At 39.1% G+C, this 18,290-nt stretch overlaps 1 protein-coding gene across 4 annotated transcripts in view; it reads left to right on the top strand.

Moving 5' to 3' along the window:
• Positions 1 to 18,290, top strand: part of RTEL1 (regulator of telomere elongation helicase 1) — a 49,724-nt gene that overhangs the window by 18,363 nt on the left and 13,071 nt on the right. For all 4 annotated transcript variants that reach the window (XR_012838043.1, XM_075768761.1, XM_010310797.2 and 1 more), the window contains 13 exons: positions 1,147 to 1,279; positions 1,432 to 1,545; positions 3,921 to 3,961; positions 4,833 to 4,918; positions 5,690 to 5,767; positions 6,499 to 6,576; positions 8,393 to 8,536; positions 9,297 to 9,412; positions 10,218 to 10,341; positions 11,460 to 11,613; positions 13,229 to 13,383; positions 16,266 to 16,361; positions 17,940 to 18,150. Coding sequence is in view for 3 of the 4 variants with exons in the window: in XM_075768761.1 (XP_075624876.1) it covers positions 1,147 to 1,279; positions 1,432 to 1,545; positions 3,921 to 3,961; positions 4,833 to 4,918; positions 5,690 to 5,767; positions 6,499 to 6,576; positions 8,393 to 8,536; positions 9,297 to 9,412; positions 10,218 to 10,341; positions 11,460 to 11,613; positions 13,229 to 13,383; positions 16,266 to 16,361; positions 17,940 to 18,150 (1,530 nt within the window). In the remaining variant the exon portion in view is untranslated. The remainder of the gene's footprint in view (positions 1 to 1,146; positions 1,280 to 1,431; positions 1,546 to 3,920; positions 3,962 to 4,832; positions 4,919 to 5,689; positions 5,768 to 6,498; positions 6,577 to 8,392; positions 8,537 to 9,296; positions 9,413 to 10,217; positions 10,342 to 11,459; positions 11,614 to 13,228; positions 13,384 to 16,265; positions 16,362 to 17,939; positions 18,151 to 18,290) is intronic.

Here is an 18,290-nt window from a genome sequence, read left to right on the forward strand (position 1 = left end):
AATTTGCACCAATTCTTAGTGTGAATTTAGAGATACAGAATTTGGTAAATTTTGGAATGTGATTCTTCTAGAATCTGGACATCTTCTGGATGGATTTACCCAAATGAGATGGAAGGATGAAACTTTAGCTTAAAACAAAAGTTCTCTTGTAATTCTAAGCAGTAAGTGACTCACTGGGCACATATTACTGGGGATTTCCTAAAACTGTCGGCTCCTTTTTGGAAATAGAATCTTTGAGTGAAGCATGTACATTTAAAACATGCACACGATATGTGGAAGCTAGATAATTTTTTTTAACTGAAAATAATAATGCAAAACAATCAGAAACAGCAACAATGTTTCATTTGGCTGCTCTTGTTCTTGACATAGATTATTGTTTCATTCCTTTGTTCCTTTGACTGTCTCTGAAAAGCTGATGCTAAGTTTTCAGCAAGACCGGCAATGGTACAACTATAAGCTGAGCAATGAAAGAAATGACTAGTGTGATTTATCCATTTTTCTTTATATCCTTCATGTTGATAATTTATAGTATGCCAGATTTTTGGTGTCACACACATTTTATATCCATATCTCACAAAAGATGTGAGCAGAAGTTGAAAGGTTTGGCAGTTGACTGTGGGGAAAATGGAAAGTTTAGGTGAAAGGTTTATAGCCGTTGGAAATTCCTGATGGAAAAGGGGTTCTCTTCAAGCAAGAGCAGCGATGGAGATTTTTTTTTTGTAACTTCAGTCATCTGTCCTTCATCCCAGTATTCTACAGTTCTTCTACCATGCTTCCCCTTCCAGTTGTCCTTGACAGCAGGAGGTGAATCAATGGACGGAGGACTGAGTAGTTTTATCTACTCAATCTGCCTGTTACTTGCCAACAAAAGGATCTGATGCTCTGTCTTTTCTATAACCATCTTTTGATTAAAAGTGTAATCTACTTAAGGTGTGAGGGAGCAATGACCTTTTAAACTATATTTTGAACAGATATAGTAATTAAATCTGGGAAGGACCAAAGCAGAACATACATCTGGAATTTTAGCTTCAGATGCTGGCCAGTTTATATTCAGAAGTTCAGATGCAATGTGCTGTATGCTAGTCATATTCTAATTTTTCTACTTACAGACTTGCTTCTTAGTGTTTTCTCTTTTATTTGATACAGGAAAGACCTTAAGCTATTGGTGTTTCAGCCCTGGATACAGCATGCATGAGCTTGTTCGACAGGGAGTCAGGACAATTATCCTTACTAGTGGGACACTCTCCCCCCTCTCATCATTTACAATGGAAATGCAGATGTAAGTATCGAGATGTGTAAACAGTACCGTTACTAAAAATGCACAGTCTGCTCTTGTGATTGTACATTTTATCTTGGGATTTTTGAGTGTTCTGGAGTGGGAGCCAGTAGAGAATCATATAATGACTGGGATCTAATTTTGTGTTTCTTTAGCCCTTTTCCTGTTTGCTTGGAGAATCCTCATGTTATCGATAAACACCAGCTCTGGGTTGGGATCATTCCTAAGGGACCTGATGGAGCTGTGCTTACTTCTACCTATGAAAGAAGGTAATGAATTCCCATGTGGAATTCTGCTTTGAAGTCTTGGGTTCCGACATTTTCTGCTTACAGGAGGGTGCTAGTGAAATAAGTGGTCTCTGTAGTTCTTTTCTTGGATAAACGCTGTGCTGAATAACAGCACCCTTTTACTACTGTTGAAAATTTAGAATTGGAGAGCTGGAAGGGATCAAATATGAGCACACTGAGTGCACTAATAGTCCTTAATGGCCCTGACCAGCCTCAGATGGCACCTCCACCCACAACCATCACCCAGGAGCTCCACCTAAGGCCTGGCATAGGCTTTCAGTCAGTGCCCAAACTGTAGGAATATCTGTCTCCAGCTCCATCATAACCACACCTGGCCATGGACCCTGTTGCTCTGATCCTGACCCACTGATTGACTTCCCGGATTGACCTCGGACCTGCCTGTCACTATGGACCTGCTTCGCCATCTGTCGACTGACACTCCTTACTGGCACTGGACCTGCTCCTGCTTTACTGATTTGCATTTCTGGCTTGACCTCGAACCTTCCCCATCACCATGACTATGGCTGATGATCTGGACTTGTGATTGAGCCTGGCTACTGACTGCACCCAACTCTTTCCTGCTTGCCTTCCTCTGCTACCTGGGTCTGGGCCCTGGCTGGCAAGTCCCCTGCCCCACATGCCTTCATATCGTGCTCAGGTACCACCTCCCTGTCCCTCACAGAGCAGTCCACCCTCACTGACGTGGAGCCCCGTCCTAAACTACTTTGCTGAAGGCTTAATTTGTTTGAAACGTGACTGGCCTTTGCAACAACTATTTTTATATTTAAAGCCTGTCATCTTGACCGGCCTCTCTTTCACCTCTGCATTGCCTTCTTAAGGAAAATATATCCAAATACTTGTCAAGCTTTTTGTCATCGTTTTTCTTGCTTTTCTCTGTTCTTTCATCATTTTGCCTGTGTCCTTCTGTTCTTTAGATTAGATGGGGCTTCTCTGCCAGGAGAATATTCTGCCAGCAAGGAAGGCTAAAACTTGATTTCATTGTGTATTGACTTTCTGTTGTGCAATATGGTAGTTTCATTGGCATCTCTGCATATAATTTTAAAAGGCAGCTTCATGCTTTGGTGCACATGGCAGAAGGTTCTGTGCTTGCCAGTTCTCTGAAGTTACTAAAGAGTGGCATCACGCTGTTGCTAGTACTGTGTTCAGGGATTTAGTCCTTCTGTAGTATTTTGAAATGGGGATCAGTTCCTTGTGTATGATACATGTGTTCTTCCACTTAACTTTCTTCCTATAGTACGCACATTTTTATGTGCTGGCACATTCTTAAATCTGTTTCAATTTCAGCATTATAGGCGAACCTCTGGCTGAGAGTTCTGTAATTTAGCCTGCTGGAGGTCTGGCCTACTCTTTTTCAGCAATATGGGGCGGGAATCTCAAAGAACTCTTACTGAAGAAAAAAAAAAAAGCAGGAAAAAATGCCAGATGTTCAACAGAACTGGAAATGGACTCAGGAACTGTAATTGATTTTTACAGAGAAGCCGCCTGGAAAACCCTCAGACCATATTTTTAATTTTCAGAAGCTTAGTGTGCTGTTTCAGTGTATTTTGTTGAAGATACTGTTTTTCGAAAGGGGAAGGTTGGGGACCCCCCACCTAAGGCCTAGAACACCGTTTTTTTTGAAGGAAGGGAATTCACAGTGGTGTTTGTGTTTTGACAATGTCTGTGTGGTGATAGGGGTATTTATAGGTCTTATAAAACCAGATATGTTCTTTTTTTTCCCCTGCATATATAAGTTTCCTGGGAAAACAGTATGCAAAACTACAGGGCACTAAAAAGAAAGAAACATAAAGGCATGAGAGAACAGGTGACTCTTCAGTCAGGGCTGGAATAAACAGGTACATAGTGCTTATTGTAGAGCAGTACTTTTTCAGTCAATGCAAGAGGATTTACTTGGCTTATGCCACGAGTAAATAATAACCATAGTAACCAAATTCACCCTTTTTGCCCCTGAAGCCTCACCACACCTAATTCATCAATAATTATTTTAAATAGTTGTAACATTAGTCAGGCTTGGCAGCATCTGCAGACTTTGCTGGCAGAACTTTCACCCTTACATTGTTAGTATTAATCATAAAACTCATATGGCTGCCCATTTCTACTTGTTACGTTTTGGTAATATTGAAGCTTAGATCATCTTCGGTGCTAATAGTAAGAATATTTATTAGTAATATGTAGTCAACATATTTAATTTTGTGTCCCTGGTATGGGTACTTGCCACAGGAAGGAGAGCAATTGGGAATATGGATATGGTATTTAAGATTATCTGAGGAAATTAATATGTATTAAAAAAATAGAAAAGGAAATACAATTATGTTACTTGATTTTTTTCTTTGTAGGTTTTCAGAGGATTATTTATCTTCTCTAGGCAAAACAATTGGTAAGTAAGGTGTGTGGATTTCAGGAACAGGTTGTTGCACAGGATTTTTAGAAATCTCTTGAAAGGTATCTGATGCCAAGCATCAATTTGCAGAGCAATTGAGGATCAGAAGTCGTCAATGCAATTTTTCATTATGTTTTTAAAGGCACTGTGTCAAGCTCGTTCTACAAATATAATAGAACTACAACATTTTGAACGCATGAGGATAGAATAAAAGAAAAGCATTTGTGTAGCTTGGCTAATCTGTGATTGAAAGGAATTTCTTAAATATAAAAATGTTGGAAGGAAATGGAGAAGACTGCTCTGAGGTGTTCATCTTGGCCTTAAATGGTGAAGATTCTTTCACAAAATACCAGATTAATGTTTTGGGGTTTTTTTTTTTGTAAAGTATATACTATTTGACTAGAAAACTAGACTACTTAACTAGAAAATTCTTAAATGCAATCTTATGGTACCTCATCCAATGTTTTGAATGTTGAGATTGCAGTGGACACTAAGTGGAGAAAATGATCTAAAAATAGGTCCTGCTGTCATATGGAAAAATATGGTGGATGACATTAGATCTTTTTCATCTATAGTGTTTGGTTAGCTGGTTAGTCTGGTGTTAGCTCATAAAATGTTTTATCCTGCTAACACTACACTTTAGAAAACTAGTTAGGCATCTGTATTAAACTTTATACCTTGACAACAAGATTATTGGAATGATTAAAAAAAACCCAAACAACTTCTAATACACCAACTTTAATGTTAAGAAAGCAGAAAAGATTTTGGAAGGAACCTATGCTGTTAGGTTATTTTTTCCTCTGCAGCCTGTGCACTCCATCCGAGGATGAAAATGCCCTCAGCTATACACCTGCCTGTCTCATTGCAGGTAACCTTGTGCGAGTTGTACCACATGGACTGTTGGTGTTCTTCCCATCGTATCCTGTCATGGATAAGAGCCTGGAATATTGGAGAGTACGTTAATTGCTCTGCCTTTATAGGTAGTTTAGTTACTCAGGTCAGACAGTTTGTAGATATGCTATAGAACCATGCTCATTAAACATTCTTTATTAATAAGTAAATTATAAAATCTGGAAAGTAAAAACCCAGGTCAGGCTTCTTTTATTTTGATCACAATACACTGAAATATTGTAGAAACCAAACCCAAAACAATCTTAAGACATTATCTCATCTCATCTGACCTGATCTCAGAGTTCATTTAATTTCACCAGAGTTCTTTATTAAACCTCCAAATATAGTTGGTCTGAGTGTTTCACCTCTTGGAGGAAAAAAATCCCACCATGAGCATTTCTCTTTCATTTGTAACTGTTTCAGCTGTAAGTTTTGCAACTGTCATGCTCATGACTTGAGTGTCCCTGGTAAGATGTGGTAGAACAGTTGTGGTTTAAATGGTGCTCCTCCTTAAAAGTGAATACTGCAGTGGGTCCCTGGGAGGTGGATGTGGGGAATGTCAAAGTTGGAAGGAAAAGAAATGGATCTCCCATCCACATAATGTCTGAGTTGCACCAACTGCAAGGGATCGCTGTTAGTGTTAGGATTGCATGTTCCTGCTTCCATCTCTTCCTATGTTTGGCAAGAGAGGAATAGACTGTGTTTAGGAAGGTCAGTGGGGACCACTCGAAATCTGTGGGGACCACTCCTGAGCATTTCCTTTCTTGTGGGCGCTTCTGGTATGTGTTTACTTTCACATAGCCATTTCTGATATGTTCATCATCTGTTTAACAGGAGCATGATTTTGCTAAAAGAATCGAAGAAGTGAAGCCAATGTTTGTGGAACCCAGGAACAAAGGAAGCTTTGCAGAGGTTGGTAATTTGCATTACATACCAGTAATATTTTCACCATCTGTTTTTATGTTTAAATCCTTCTCCAGGATGTGTTTGAGTGTGAACTGCATGTTTCTAGGATAAAATAAAAACTCTTGGAGATCATCTCTGAAGTACAGTTCTTCTATGCATCCATCCTTTTCTTTTTGGCCAGTTGCGCAAGGTACAGTCTTAATTTGAAATCCAGTGATGTAACAGTGGCTAATGTACCTATGTGCTGAATAATTGAGATAGTAGAAAGCTGTCACTTAAATAGCCAGCATCTTTTAATGTTCTGCGGGCCATTTCCTTCCAGCTTCTCATGCTTTGGGTGTTAAGGAATTGTGCAGTGTCATCTTGTTTGTTTACAGCCACTCTGCTGCTTAGAGTAAATAATATCCTTGAATTGCTTTCTTGGTTTGCCTGTTTTACTCAAGGATCTGCAGAAACACAGAACAGTCTATGTTTTACCTCTTCCTCAGAAGCATCTGACGTTAATCTTCTATGCTTACACAGATGTATTCTAGATTTCACAGTAATGTAAGGATTTTGCTAAGCAAATGGCTTCTCTCATTTGCAGTTAGAAAAAGTAAAGAAGATTATACTCCACCAAATTAATCACATTTTAGATCTCAGTGTACAAGTCAAATTTAGCTAGTACAGGTTTCTGTTTATGCCTATGCAAAGGATAATACCATTCTTGCTCTTGCTTAAACTAGTTTATCTTTTAGGTAATGGATGCATACTACGATAAAGTCATCTGTCCCAAGTCCAACGGAGCTGCTTTTTTGGCAGTATGTCGGGGGAAGGTAACATAACTGAGAACTTGTTTCATCTGAGATCGGATCATGTAGTTGATGGGAGGGGGAAAACCATCATTCTGGATTTCAGTACATTTTTGTTACGTGACTGTAATTATATGTGGAAGAAACCAAGAGAAGTAGGATGCCCTGAAGCCTTTTCAAAATTGTCATGTTTACATATGGCTCATTCCTGGTTTTATTAAAGGGATACATCTTTGAGTTCTTTAAAAGGGATGAGTATCGTACTTGTATTTCCTGTTGGCTGCTCACCGAAAATTCAACCCATTAGATGAGAACAACTGTTTTGGAGGAGAACTAAAGGAAACATTTGTAATCAAACATGTTAGAACAACGTTGCTGAAAACCAAAAGTATTGCTTAGCTTTAAAAAATTTACATTAACCTCAGGTCCTCTGGAGGCATTTGATGGTCTTTCATTTACATTTTTCAGCGGTAATGAATCAATTTATGATTATCAGTGGAAATATTTGCAAAATCATAAATTACTCTTAGAGCCTTTTGGCTGCTGCTTACTGCCTACCAAGAGAAGATTCAACTTCTTTGAAACCATCAGTCCCAGTCTCCAAAGCAGTTGTTAAATTGGTGAAGACGTAGCTTTTTTAGGGTGGAACTCTTAGTTGAATTTGCCTGTCCTTCCAACAATAGTGTATTACCCTGAGAGGAACAGAGTCTGTGGAGAGATCATGCTTTGCAGTGACAGGCAATTGAAGGATAGACTGTTTAGTTTATTATAGTCACAGGGTTAATAGTATGACTGCAAAATTGGAAATATTAAGAAGATAAATCAGAAGAGACATGTTGTCAAAAGCTCTAAAACTAGCTGCTTTCTCAGCTATTGAGATTCCCTCCCAGGGTGTTGCTCAGCTTTTACATTGGCAGTAGGTTCTAGTAAGTTTTTTGTGTTCTCTATTCCATCAAAGAAACCTAAAACCCCAATCCTTTTTGTAAAGAGGAGATTCTGTCCCAGTTGCTCCAGTTCTTTTACTAGTGTTTTTACTAGTGTCTAGGCCTGAGGTGTCTTTAAAAGTTCACAGAAATTTTCTTTCCTGTTTTGGGGTGGTGAAGGGCAGGTTCTTTTTTGTTTGTTTGTTTTAAATTAGTTTTTATCTTTTTGTCTAAGGTTGGTCTTCTCATGCTCTTATTAGCCTGAGGGATTTCCTTTCTGCCCAAGATAAAATACTGATAAATACAACTATATGACTGCTAGGTCCAGATGGATTCTAGTGCATGCTGTGATTGCTCTTAGTAGCAGTGCTGGATTAAGCCGAGTAGAGTTGGTCATTCCACCCATCCATCCTTGATGTTATATTCCATCACAGCTGTTTGTGCAGCATGGTAGATGAGATTGGAGAATGGATTCAGCTGAAAAACAAACTGTTTTTTTGCTTTTTTTTTTATTTATTATTGCTTTGAAATGATTCTGTTAATTTTTAATGTCAGAGAAGGTTTGCTATGTTCTGATCATGTCTTGTTAACAATTCAGGGTATGGAAGGTTTAAACAGAGGTATTGACTGACATTTAAGACATCTTCCAAATACAGTTGTTCTTATCCAGGAGTAAGACACATGCATTAATGGTATGGGTGAGGTATGCTTTGTCCGGAGCCTCCTAGAGGAAAAAGCTAAGTTTAAAGTCCTGGTAATAAAAGCAAAAAATCTAGTTGAAACTGTTCGTAACATATTCATAAACTACAGTTGGCTAGGGATTTAATTTAATGGAGAGAAAAAAGGCCAATAACTGCTGAATTGCTCTGAAATGTCACTTCAAACCCTGTTGGTAATGGAAAACACTGTCTCTTCAGGCCAGTGAAGGCTTGGACTTTGCAGACATAAATGGACGAGGAGTCATCATTACTGGGCTTCCGTTTCCTCCTCGTATGGAGCCCAGAGTTGTTTTAAAGATGCAGTTCCTGGATGAAATGAGAAGAAGTGGTGCGGGCACACAGGTAATGCCAGGCAACTTCTCACTGTTGGCTGTTTGCAGGTTTGTGTCATCCCTCTTGTCTCTGTGGATTTTGGTGTATGTTATCCTTCCAGCCTCATGGAACCACGAACATCAAAAAAGTCAAACCACCTTGGGAGTTTGTTACAAATAGTCACCTTTTTTAAAATAATGTCAAGAGTTCCAAATTCTGTCTCCAGTAACATGGTCTCAATCGAATATGGGCTCAAAAAATATAATTAAAGTTTTAGTCAAAATCATTGTATGCATGTCATGCATATATCTTCCCGAGGGAATTATTTCATCTAGAGAGAGAGTGGGCAGGAAGAATTGTCTGTGCTGGCTGGTCTGGGGATTTTTGTTTTGGTGGCTGGGGGCATGTGTGTGGAGGTGTGTTTTGGTTTTTGTGTTTTGTTTTGGGTTTGTTTTTCTATTGCTTTGTCTATAAATTTAGTTTATTGTCCTGCAGGATAGCTATTAGGTCTTAAATTATATGGTGAGTCTATTGTACTACCAAGGCTGTCAGTGCATCATATACTAAATAGCCCCTCAAGTTGGATATACTGCTTGAGTTTTCTGTGCGCTATAAGTCAGGTGTGATATTCAGCTCAGCCTGTGTTTGTTTTTCCAGGGCTTCTAGAGATTTGTCTGTAGATCTCGTTGGATACTTTTTTTTTACATCTTTAGAGAAAAATAGTGACTGTACAGCACAGAATGTGTTTTACCTGGTAAATAATGTTAATTCTTTCTCCCACCTATTGCAGTATTTATCTGGGCGTGAGTGGTACAGTCAGCAAGCTTCCCGGGCTGTTAATCAGGCTATTGGCAGGGTCATCAGACATCGCCAAGACTATGGTGCTATCTTCCTATGTGACCACAGGTGAAACTTTGGCTCTGGAACATAAACATACATCAACAGCTTTATATCCCGACATGGGTATTGGTATTTTGTATATAAATGTGCTGACGTTACTGTTTGGAGAAGGCTACAGTTCATAAGTAATTAAATTATTTTTGTATAACAGGTTATATAAATATTGCACTACTTTAAGAAAGTAACTAGATGGTTATCTTCTGCTTGCAAAATATACTGTCTTGGAGCTGCAGAAAGAGATTAATGATATAAATGAAAAATAAGCCAATTTGTTGACTTAATGTTTGTAATGCTACTGGAAATTACATGATAATAACTTATGGTTTTACATTTTCTCCATCTCTTATTTGAGGAGGCAGTCACCAGCACTGCAGTTTTTTGAGAGAAGGAGGGCAAAAATGAGAAAGGATTATGTTGCTGGAACAATATAACTTATATTAATAATTAATATTATATTAATATTCACTAATATAACACGTATATAATAGGCAGCAAGAGTTTAATCGATAGTCTTCAATGCTGACGCTCAACTGGGGACAGTGAGCCCCTCACAGTTCAGTGCTAATATTACTGTTGCACAGTTAAAGAGTTTATGGATGAAAGATAAGAATTGGCTGATTGCATGGTATGTGGTATCAACAAAGCTCTTTTCTCCTGTTTGAAGACATCACCCCATTATATATACTGTGGTGTTTCAATCTTTTGTTGTCTTGCTACTCCTCTCTTGTCCTTTTGGACCCTGATCTAGCATTTGCTTAATTCGTGTAGGCCAACCTGGCGAATAATTCTCTCCTTTTCCAATCCTACCCAGGTTCACAACTGGTGATGTAAGAAGCAAACTGCCCTCATGGGTCCGCCCTTATGTGAATGTTTATGACAACTTTGGGCATGCAGTCAGAAGTGTCTCCCTCTTCTTCCGTGTTGCTCAAGAAATTGTAAGTGTTTTAAACCCAACAACAAACCAACAAAACAAAACCCCTCCTTTTTTCTTGATAGTGTTGGAAACTGGGTATACTGATCCAGATGAGAGATGTGACAGTGTCACTTGTCTTGTCACTTCTAAACATTGGAAGCTTTACAGGAAAGGAGATATTTCTCCAAGAGCTGGGGCAGGATGTGTTGTCATGCTGTGCAACTCATTAGGTTAGATCACAAAAATAACTTCCTTTTCCAGCCCCTCCTAAATAAACATAGATTTCATTGGAGGGTATGCAAATGCTGGAACTGCTGTTAGCATCAAAAAGCTTTCTACCTCCCCCTCAGGGAGAGGGTATATGTGTGGAAGAATCAGTCAAACCCTTAAATTTAAATCTAAGCTGACTGGTATAAAGAGTGAGACAAACCCATCCCTTATTATTACAGTTCATCGCTGGGTCAGCTTTATCAATATGGCTTCTCTCTTAACATTAAGAAACTCTCTTTCTCAGTAATAGTTCCTTGATTTAAAAAGTAATATTGTAAAAAGACTTTCTAATTGACTGGAGAAAGTCATAGCAAGAAATGGGCTGGAAGCCAGAATGGGGAATTGTTTATCCCCAAAATGGAGATTAAGATTAAAATAAACACATAACATTTCACATACAGACTTGGATGACTTCCTGGAAGATGCCTTAGCCAAATACAAGTCATTCAAAATAATAAGTTACAGATGGATGACCTGATGATTTTTTTCTGATCATAAATGGAATTTTCATGGTAAAGATAAAGCCCAACCCAATGTGCTTTGACAGAAGGAGCTATGTTGCAGGGATAGTGTTAAGAAACAATTGTTCTTTAGTCCGGTTATGATCTTTTTGTTTTCTTTTTTTTTTTCGTTACATGGGTCAGTGCTAAGCCTGCTTATAGACTTCATCTATCTGTGTCACTTCCCAGTTATTTGATCCTTTTTTTTTTCCAGAAGCACATGAATCCAGAATGCGTAACAATCTTGCTGTCAAGCGTTATTTGGGAAAAAGGAGATGTCTTTGGGTTATTGCTGAGATTTTTGGTTGCAAAGGAAGTGGAGTGGAAGAGTAGCTTTTGCCTACTGTAACATTTTGTAAATTGCTTGCAGATGCCCCCACCCCTGCCACAATGCCCTTCTGGCTCGGCTGCTTCCCGAAGTGAAAGTGATACAGCACCATCTACTTCATCTGAGCAAATCCTCTCCCTGAAAAAAGCCAAAAACTTAGACGACCATGTTCCCAGTTTGAAGAGGAAAAGAAAAGGTAGGTTTGGGTCCTAACATATACACTTTCTTCTTTTAAGCTGAACCAAAAAAAGGAGGAACAAGAGACTAGAAACTAGGATGGGAGAGAAAGCAAGGAGAGCTGAAAGACCGACGTAAAAGCCTGATCAAGGGACATAGCTCGGCATTAGAAAATGGGAGAACCAGTTGCAACCACAGAGCCGAGAGGCAGATGGGGCCTGAAAAAGTGTCCAGCAGAACAGGAGGAGTTTGGTGGAATATCATAGATAGTTTAAAAAATAAGAACTGGAAGTCTGTTTCTGACAAGCACTGACTATCATATGTCTGTCTTCCATCCTGTTGTATAAATGATTCTTACACAGTAATCTGACTAAGAAAACAGAAAGAGGGCATTGACCTGGGAACAAAACAGTATTTTAAAATTTGTGGTTAACTAATGCCAAAGAACAAAGTATTTCTCATGTCAGATACTCTTTCAGAATGTTCCACTCGAGATTGCTTGCTATTTTGGAACAGAACAGTGAAATTGTGTTTAAAACTGTGGTTCCAAACCAGTTATGACTGAGTATGAGGATGATTTCACATTACATCCAAGCCAGTGTCACTGCAGGTTGTCATTGAATGGGATTACTTTGGCTACCACTTTTTTTTCCCTCAACTGCCAACCGTGCACTTATGCTCCTTCCCTCAATTTGAATCCATCTATTGTGCAAGTGCAGAGCAAGCAGATGAGCTTGCTGAACCAATTTACCTTTCATCTACGTGACTGGTAGATTCCAGGATGGGCTGGAATGTATGACTGTAGGTAAAGGGAAGAAGCTGCATTGCCTCCTTTGATACAGATTTTCAGTTGCATTGCATTAGCTGTAACATCAAACTGCATCTGTAATCATAGTTTTGGCTAAAGAGTTTGCTTGCACTGACTTTCTAATTTGTAGAGTAATATACTTCTAGTCTTCTCAAAATAGTGACTTTTCTTCGTAACTGTTGAGAAGTAATTTCACAAAATAGTGGAAATATGTTTTGAAGAGAATGCCTTTTAAAAGTAGCAAACTGATACTAATTCAGCATTACCTACAGGTCTAAATACTTCTATTTAAAACCAAATATACCTGCATCCTGATTAGTGAGAATATGTGTTCTTGGGGCCTGAGAGTGTGACTGTGTCTTATAGGTATTGATGACTGTGAGAATTGTAGGCTTTAAAAGTACTTGTTCTGTTTAAAAATAATAAATAATATTTCATGCCAGAGTCTGTTAAAAATAAGAACTCAGTTTTTGGGAAATCCATAAAGCTAAAGTAGTTAAATGCAGACAACTGTTGCAGTAAGACTTTTTTTTTTTCCCTTTGATCCTAAGCTGTTTTGAGGTTAAATGTGACCATCACTTAAGGAAAAGTTTGAGAGAAGTCCACCAGGTTGTGGTAACAAATGCTTGAGCAATTTTGGGGGTGATTAATCAAAGCAGTTGTCTTACTAATCATATAATGCAATTTTGCAATATGTGGAAGATTAAATAAACCAACACATCTTTGTGGATTGCTACATAAGATTTTGAGGTATTACTAAGTAATAGAAAATGCAAGAGATAATGTGGAATGTTAATTTGTCATCTATATTATGCTGTGATGCCAGTAAATGGAGATGGAGCATCCAGCCTATGCATGGAATATGAACAAGAGCTTGTCTCACCCAGAAGACAATGTATTGGGCTCTTGGACGCGTTGGAGCGCAATGAGAAGAGCAGCGAAGATGCAGAGGAGGAAAGTGACTTGTCGGGAGAGGAAAAGGTAACAGCAATGGTGTAGCAAAATACTTGCTTATAAGTAAAAATTGTAGGCTCTAAAGTAAAACGAGTTTGGCATTGATTTAAGAGTACCAGTTCAACCTTCTTCCAAGAAAAACTCACTGTATTGGCACTGGTAACTGCAGGTTCTTATAATTAAGCTTGATCAAAGGGTTTCCTTGCCACATTCAACTAGATATCTGACAGGTACGTACTTGTACTGTGTTCCATAACTGCTGACCATGTAAATTCATGGAAGTTAACCATGCTGTCTGGAGAGCAGAGCTCTAAAAGAAGAGATTGGAAGATACACAGTTCCTCCTGGGTGGAATCTGTGTTGGCACTTGGTATATGACCAGATAATGAATTTAAAAAAGGTAGGGGGAGGGTTTATGAGTTAGAAATTGCACTTTCAGATTAAAATCTTTGATTTGCCTCAGAGAATGAATATTGCAGACTTGCGGAATGCTTTATCTGAATCAAAAATCCACTATTGCGTTAAGATCAACAGAGCTTCTTCTGCGCTGTTGATTTTCTTTCCTCTTGGATTGGTATTTTTAACATGTCAGTGATTAGGCTGTGTTCTTGCTTTCTCAAAATCCCTGTTTCCAGTTGTTGGTGGGGTAGTTCCCTTACCTGGCTACTATCAGCAGGCTTGCAGACTCAGTTTGGCTGATGACTAGTGTGTTGACTCCAGAAATACCTATTGCAGCATACCTAAGTAGTTTGGTTAGGGGAAGAATGCCTAAGCGAAAGTGTGGAGGTGTAAGGAGTATCTGGGGAATATCTAAGGAGGCGTAAGGGAGATGGATGGAGACGTGTACAAAACAGAGGGAATGTACAAACTTGGAGAAACGAACAAGGATAGCGAATATTTAACTTGTGTGTAGCTGATTGAGAAACTGGCTCCATCACCCATGGGCCACCACAAAAGACACCAGAATTTATTCTTTGGAAAGCCTGGCACATCTCCAGGTACTTGGTAACTCAGCCACAGTATCTTGTTAACACAGCTGCACTTCTTTTGGCAGTTTGGCATTTCCTTAAGTCAGATAAGTTGATGGTCCTAATGGCCCAGCAGTGAGTCAGCTCACGTCTGCTTTCTATATTCGGTGTTACTGCTCATCAGTGGCTTGCAAAGAACTGTGGGATCATCTGTGCTGCACCTAAATTGAAGACCTCTGGCACCAGAGATCAGGGAGTGTAGTCCTGAGACATGCAGTGCCTCTGAGCTTTACTCCAAATTTAGTATTGAGCTGATTTTTAGTAAGCACTGGATTTAAACTGATAATGGGGTTGGTGTGCTTTCATATCTTTCTTCCCCATCCATCATAGTATCTGTGTTACCATTTTTACTTTTGTTGACGTTATACTGTACCCTGATTCCCTAATAGTGGAAATTTAGCTGCTGTCATTCTGAAACAATTTGCTTGGGGTGAAAAAGAAGAAAGGAAGCCTTTGTAATATCAAAAAATCAAAGTAGAAGAAATAATCTCTCAATCCGTTTAAAGAATGATTTGACAGTTCCACTTAATCTCTTCTCCTTGTGAGATATGGCTTATGGAAACTTGTCTTTCAGAAGCCTTATTTCTTCTAGATCATGCTATTCAAAGTGGTGCCTTTACATAGTCCAGGATTAAGAAGATGTTTTTGACAGTTTTTCTGAGTTATTGCATGTATCATAAATGTTTGACTTGCTGCTTGTATTCCAATTCTTCATTCTGTTACATGATGCTTAAATAAACTATATTTAAATGTGCACTTAAATCATGGTCAGGCTTGTCTGGAATTTAGTATCCTTGCAGTATTATGAGTGCACTGAGGGTTGTATTTCTGAGTATCAGCAACTGACTCTGCAAACTGGCAAATCTGAGGTTATTGGCTTAGGGTTTTGTTTATTTTTAGTGTTGTTGGTTTAGTTGTAGTTGGTTTAATTTGACTCTAAAGCTTTGTGATCTGAATAGACACATTTAGAAGTCACAGTGGACTGTAAGAATACTGTTAGGTTTCACTGGTTCCTCTTACAAACGAACAACACTATCCTGTAAATGTACTGATAGTCACATGCTTGCTATGAAATTCTTTTATTGGGCAAGAGCAAAAGAAATACATCACTTCACATACCTGCTTTCTCAACAGGTATGTAGAAACCAACTGGCAATATGGGGCTGTCCCGCAGTTTCTTCTATTACTTAGGTGATTGATTTTAGCGTGGCTGATACCGGCTTGATCTAATATTGGACACTCTGCTATTAAGCAATTCCACTCCTCTTGCTTATGCTCGTTCACTTCTTTTTTGGAGCTTTGTATATACCGATATTTCCAGTCACTGCAATACAGGTGCAGTTCTTTGCTACTGGGAATGGGAGATGGTAAAGAGCTTGCCAAGCCACAAGTGTTTCTGCTGCTGTCTCATCCTGTCTGCCCTGATAATTTCTATGAGATTGCTTAGGCTTCCCTTCTTACTACCCCCAAAAAAGTCTGATATATTTTTCTTCAGAAGAGAAGTACTTCCAGGCAGAAAAGTGAAGGGGCATGTGAGGCATCAGTTACGCAAAGGTATGCGTACACTCCCAGGGCTACCCTGAAACACTTAGCTCCAAGTCCAGCTTTGCTTAATCAGAAATCTGCAACCTCAAGACCAACTTCATCCTTAACTTCCTCTGTTTTTATCTTTCTTTCTGAATTTTCCAGTAAGTGTTCACCTTCTAGAAACACGGATGTGTCCCACGCTCTGTTGTGATAATTCAGGTTGAATTGTTTCACTTTCTTGAATGGTGTCACAGACTGGGTTAACAAGCTTTACTACTGGAAATGGCTAAATTAAATGGACAAGAGCTTTGGAAAGCATTATTTTGGACCTTTCTTTTCTTTTAATCTTCATAGGCACAACGTCTGTCAACACTTTCCCTTCAGTATGAGAAGAGGTTAACAGATGAGCAGAAAGGAGGAAGGAAGAAAATAAAGCTAGTCAGCAATACAGTACGTATTTTCATGTGTCTGTGCCATCCCTTTGATATGCAGACTGCTTTAATTTGAATTGGAAATTTCTAGGCAGACAGAAGACTGATGCCAGAACAATTATGTGTTTTCTCCAAATCATAAATATTCATCAGTGCACATCTGAAATCTATTTCTGTCATGCTTTTTCTCAAATCTAGACATCACAAATCCAATCAAGCACAGGCCCAGGTAGGGCTAGTGGGTGAAAAGAATTGTTTTCTGGCATTGACTACTTTGCAAACATCTACTTCCATTGACCAGGTGTGATGGGTGGTTTCACTTTTTTTGATTGGAATTGAATAGAATAGTTCAGTTGGAAGGGGACCTACAACAACCATCTAGTCCAACTGGTGGTAGAGCCTCAAATGGTATAACTGACCAGTTTTGGGTAAGCGATCACATCCTAACCCCACCTGTGGTGGGACATTGTTATATGTAATATTTGCAGTTGTACATTATTGTTTTGCACTGTCCCCAAACTCAGTTAACTTGTTATGCAGCTAGTTGCTGAAGAGTCACAATAAATTCATGAGAATCCCCTGGGTGATTGTGTGTGTGCCCGTAGTTGTCCAAGGTACTGCCCTAACTAGCGCTGGCTGTCAGACTCCCAGTCACCTAGCAAAGGAAACTGTAGTCACAGGTCCTGAAGCTGATAATATCCAAGGTGTGAGGAAGGAAGAACGTTCATTGCATGCAGAAGGCTGTGTTTACAGTTTGTTGCTGTGTGATGTCATGATGAGTCAGCCTAGCCCTCAAGGTTTGGACTAAATGTCATTTCTCTTATTAAGCCTTCTCCTAAGAATAGAGTTGTGCAATGATACTTGGCTGCCTTCTCTAGGAATAATCCTCTGAAGCGGTCAGTTTTGTCAGCAGAGAAGGTGAATAGCATTGCTGCTCTTCTCTGAGGGAATGAACGCTCACAGATGTGAGGGGGTGGCTGTTTTAGAAATAGATATAATCATCATCTGGGGAAACTAACGTTATACTTGTGCCTCAGGATTGCCCCAGTGACACTTTTTTTTTGTAATTAAGATATGTGACAAGGCTCAAACAGCTCATATGTTAAAAGTGTGTGAGCACACTGTAATGCACAGTCACTTTGAGAGGGGAGGAGATGTTCTGAATCCATTTCAAGTCCCTGCTGCTTGTGACTGTAAAAGAACCTTTCCCAACAGGAGAGAGCAGTCTAGCTTGCTCACGTTTATAGTATCTAAAGAAATTTCTTAGAGGAACCAAAATGCTTGAACACCTTCTGTTCTTTGTATCTCCTGCTCCAGAGATTTATGTTTTTCAGTTAATTGGATGTTTCCAGGAGGCAGGCCAGTTAGATCTGTGTTTATTCTGTGGCACTGAAGCTGGTTTGGGGTTGGTTTTTTTGGGATAACACATGGATATGGGGGTGACTACTATAATTGCAAGAGACAGTAACCTGGTAGTTGAAAGCATTCATTGTTCTATGTGCTGGCGGAATTGTAAATATATTGTTTCCATCTGAATTAACGTGAGAGTAACTCCTCAAGTAATACTATTTACTGAAGAGTCTTCCTGTCTTCACAGCAAGCTGCTAAGAAAGCAGACCTGACGGAGCCGAAGAAGGCCCGAGCTACTTTGTACATCGCAACAGTGAAGGAGACCCTAAGCCAACAAAACTATGATCTCTTCTCTAAGGCTCTTCAGCACTACAAGAAGACAGATGACTTCCACGCTATGTTATCTCAAATGAGCTCCCTCTTTATAGAGGATGAAAAAAAACATATCTTGTTACGAGGTATGACAACTTCCCTCGTATATTTATGACATGACCTTTGTCTATTTGAAAGACTTAGATATTTCAGTGGTAAGTGGTTTAGGTTTGAGGTACAGATCAATCAGGATAATAATAATTAACATTTATCACTCTGTATCCTC

This window comes from Balearica regulorum, chromosome 16, assembly GCF_011004875.1.
Source record: "Balearica regulorum gibbericeps isolate bBalReg1 chromosome 16, bBalReg1.pri, whole genome shotgun sequence".
NCBI lineage: Eukaryota > Metazoa > Chordata > Aves > Gruiformes > Gruidae > Balearica > Balearica regulorum.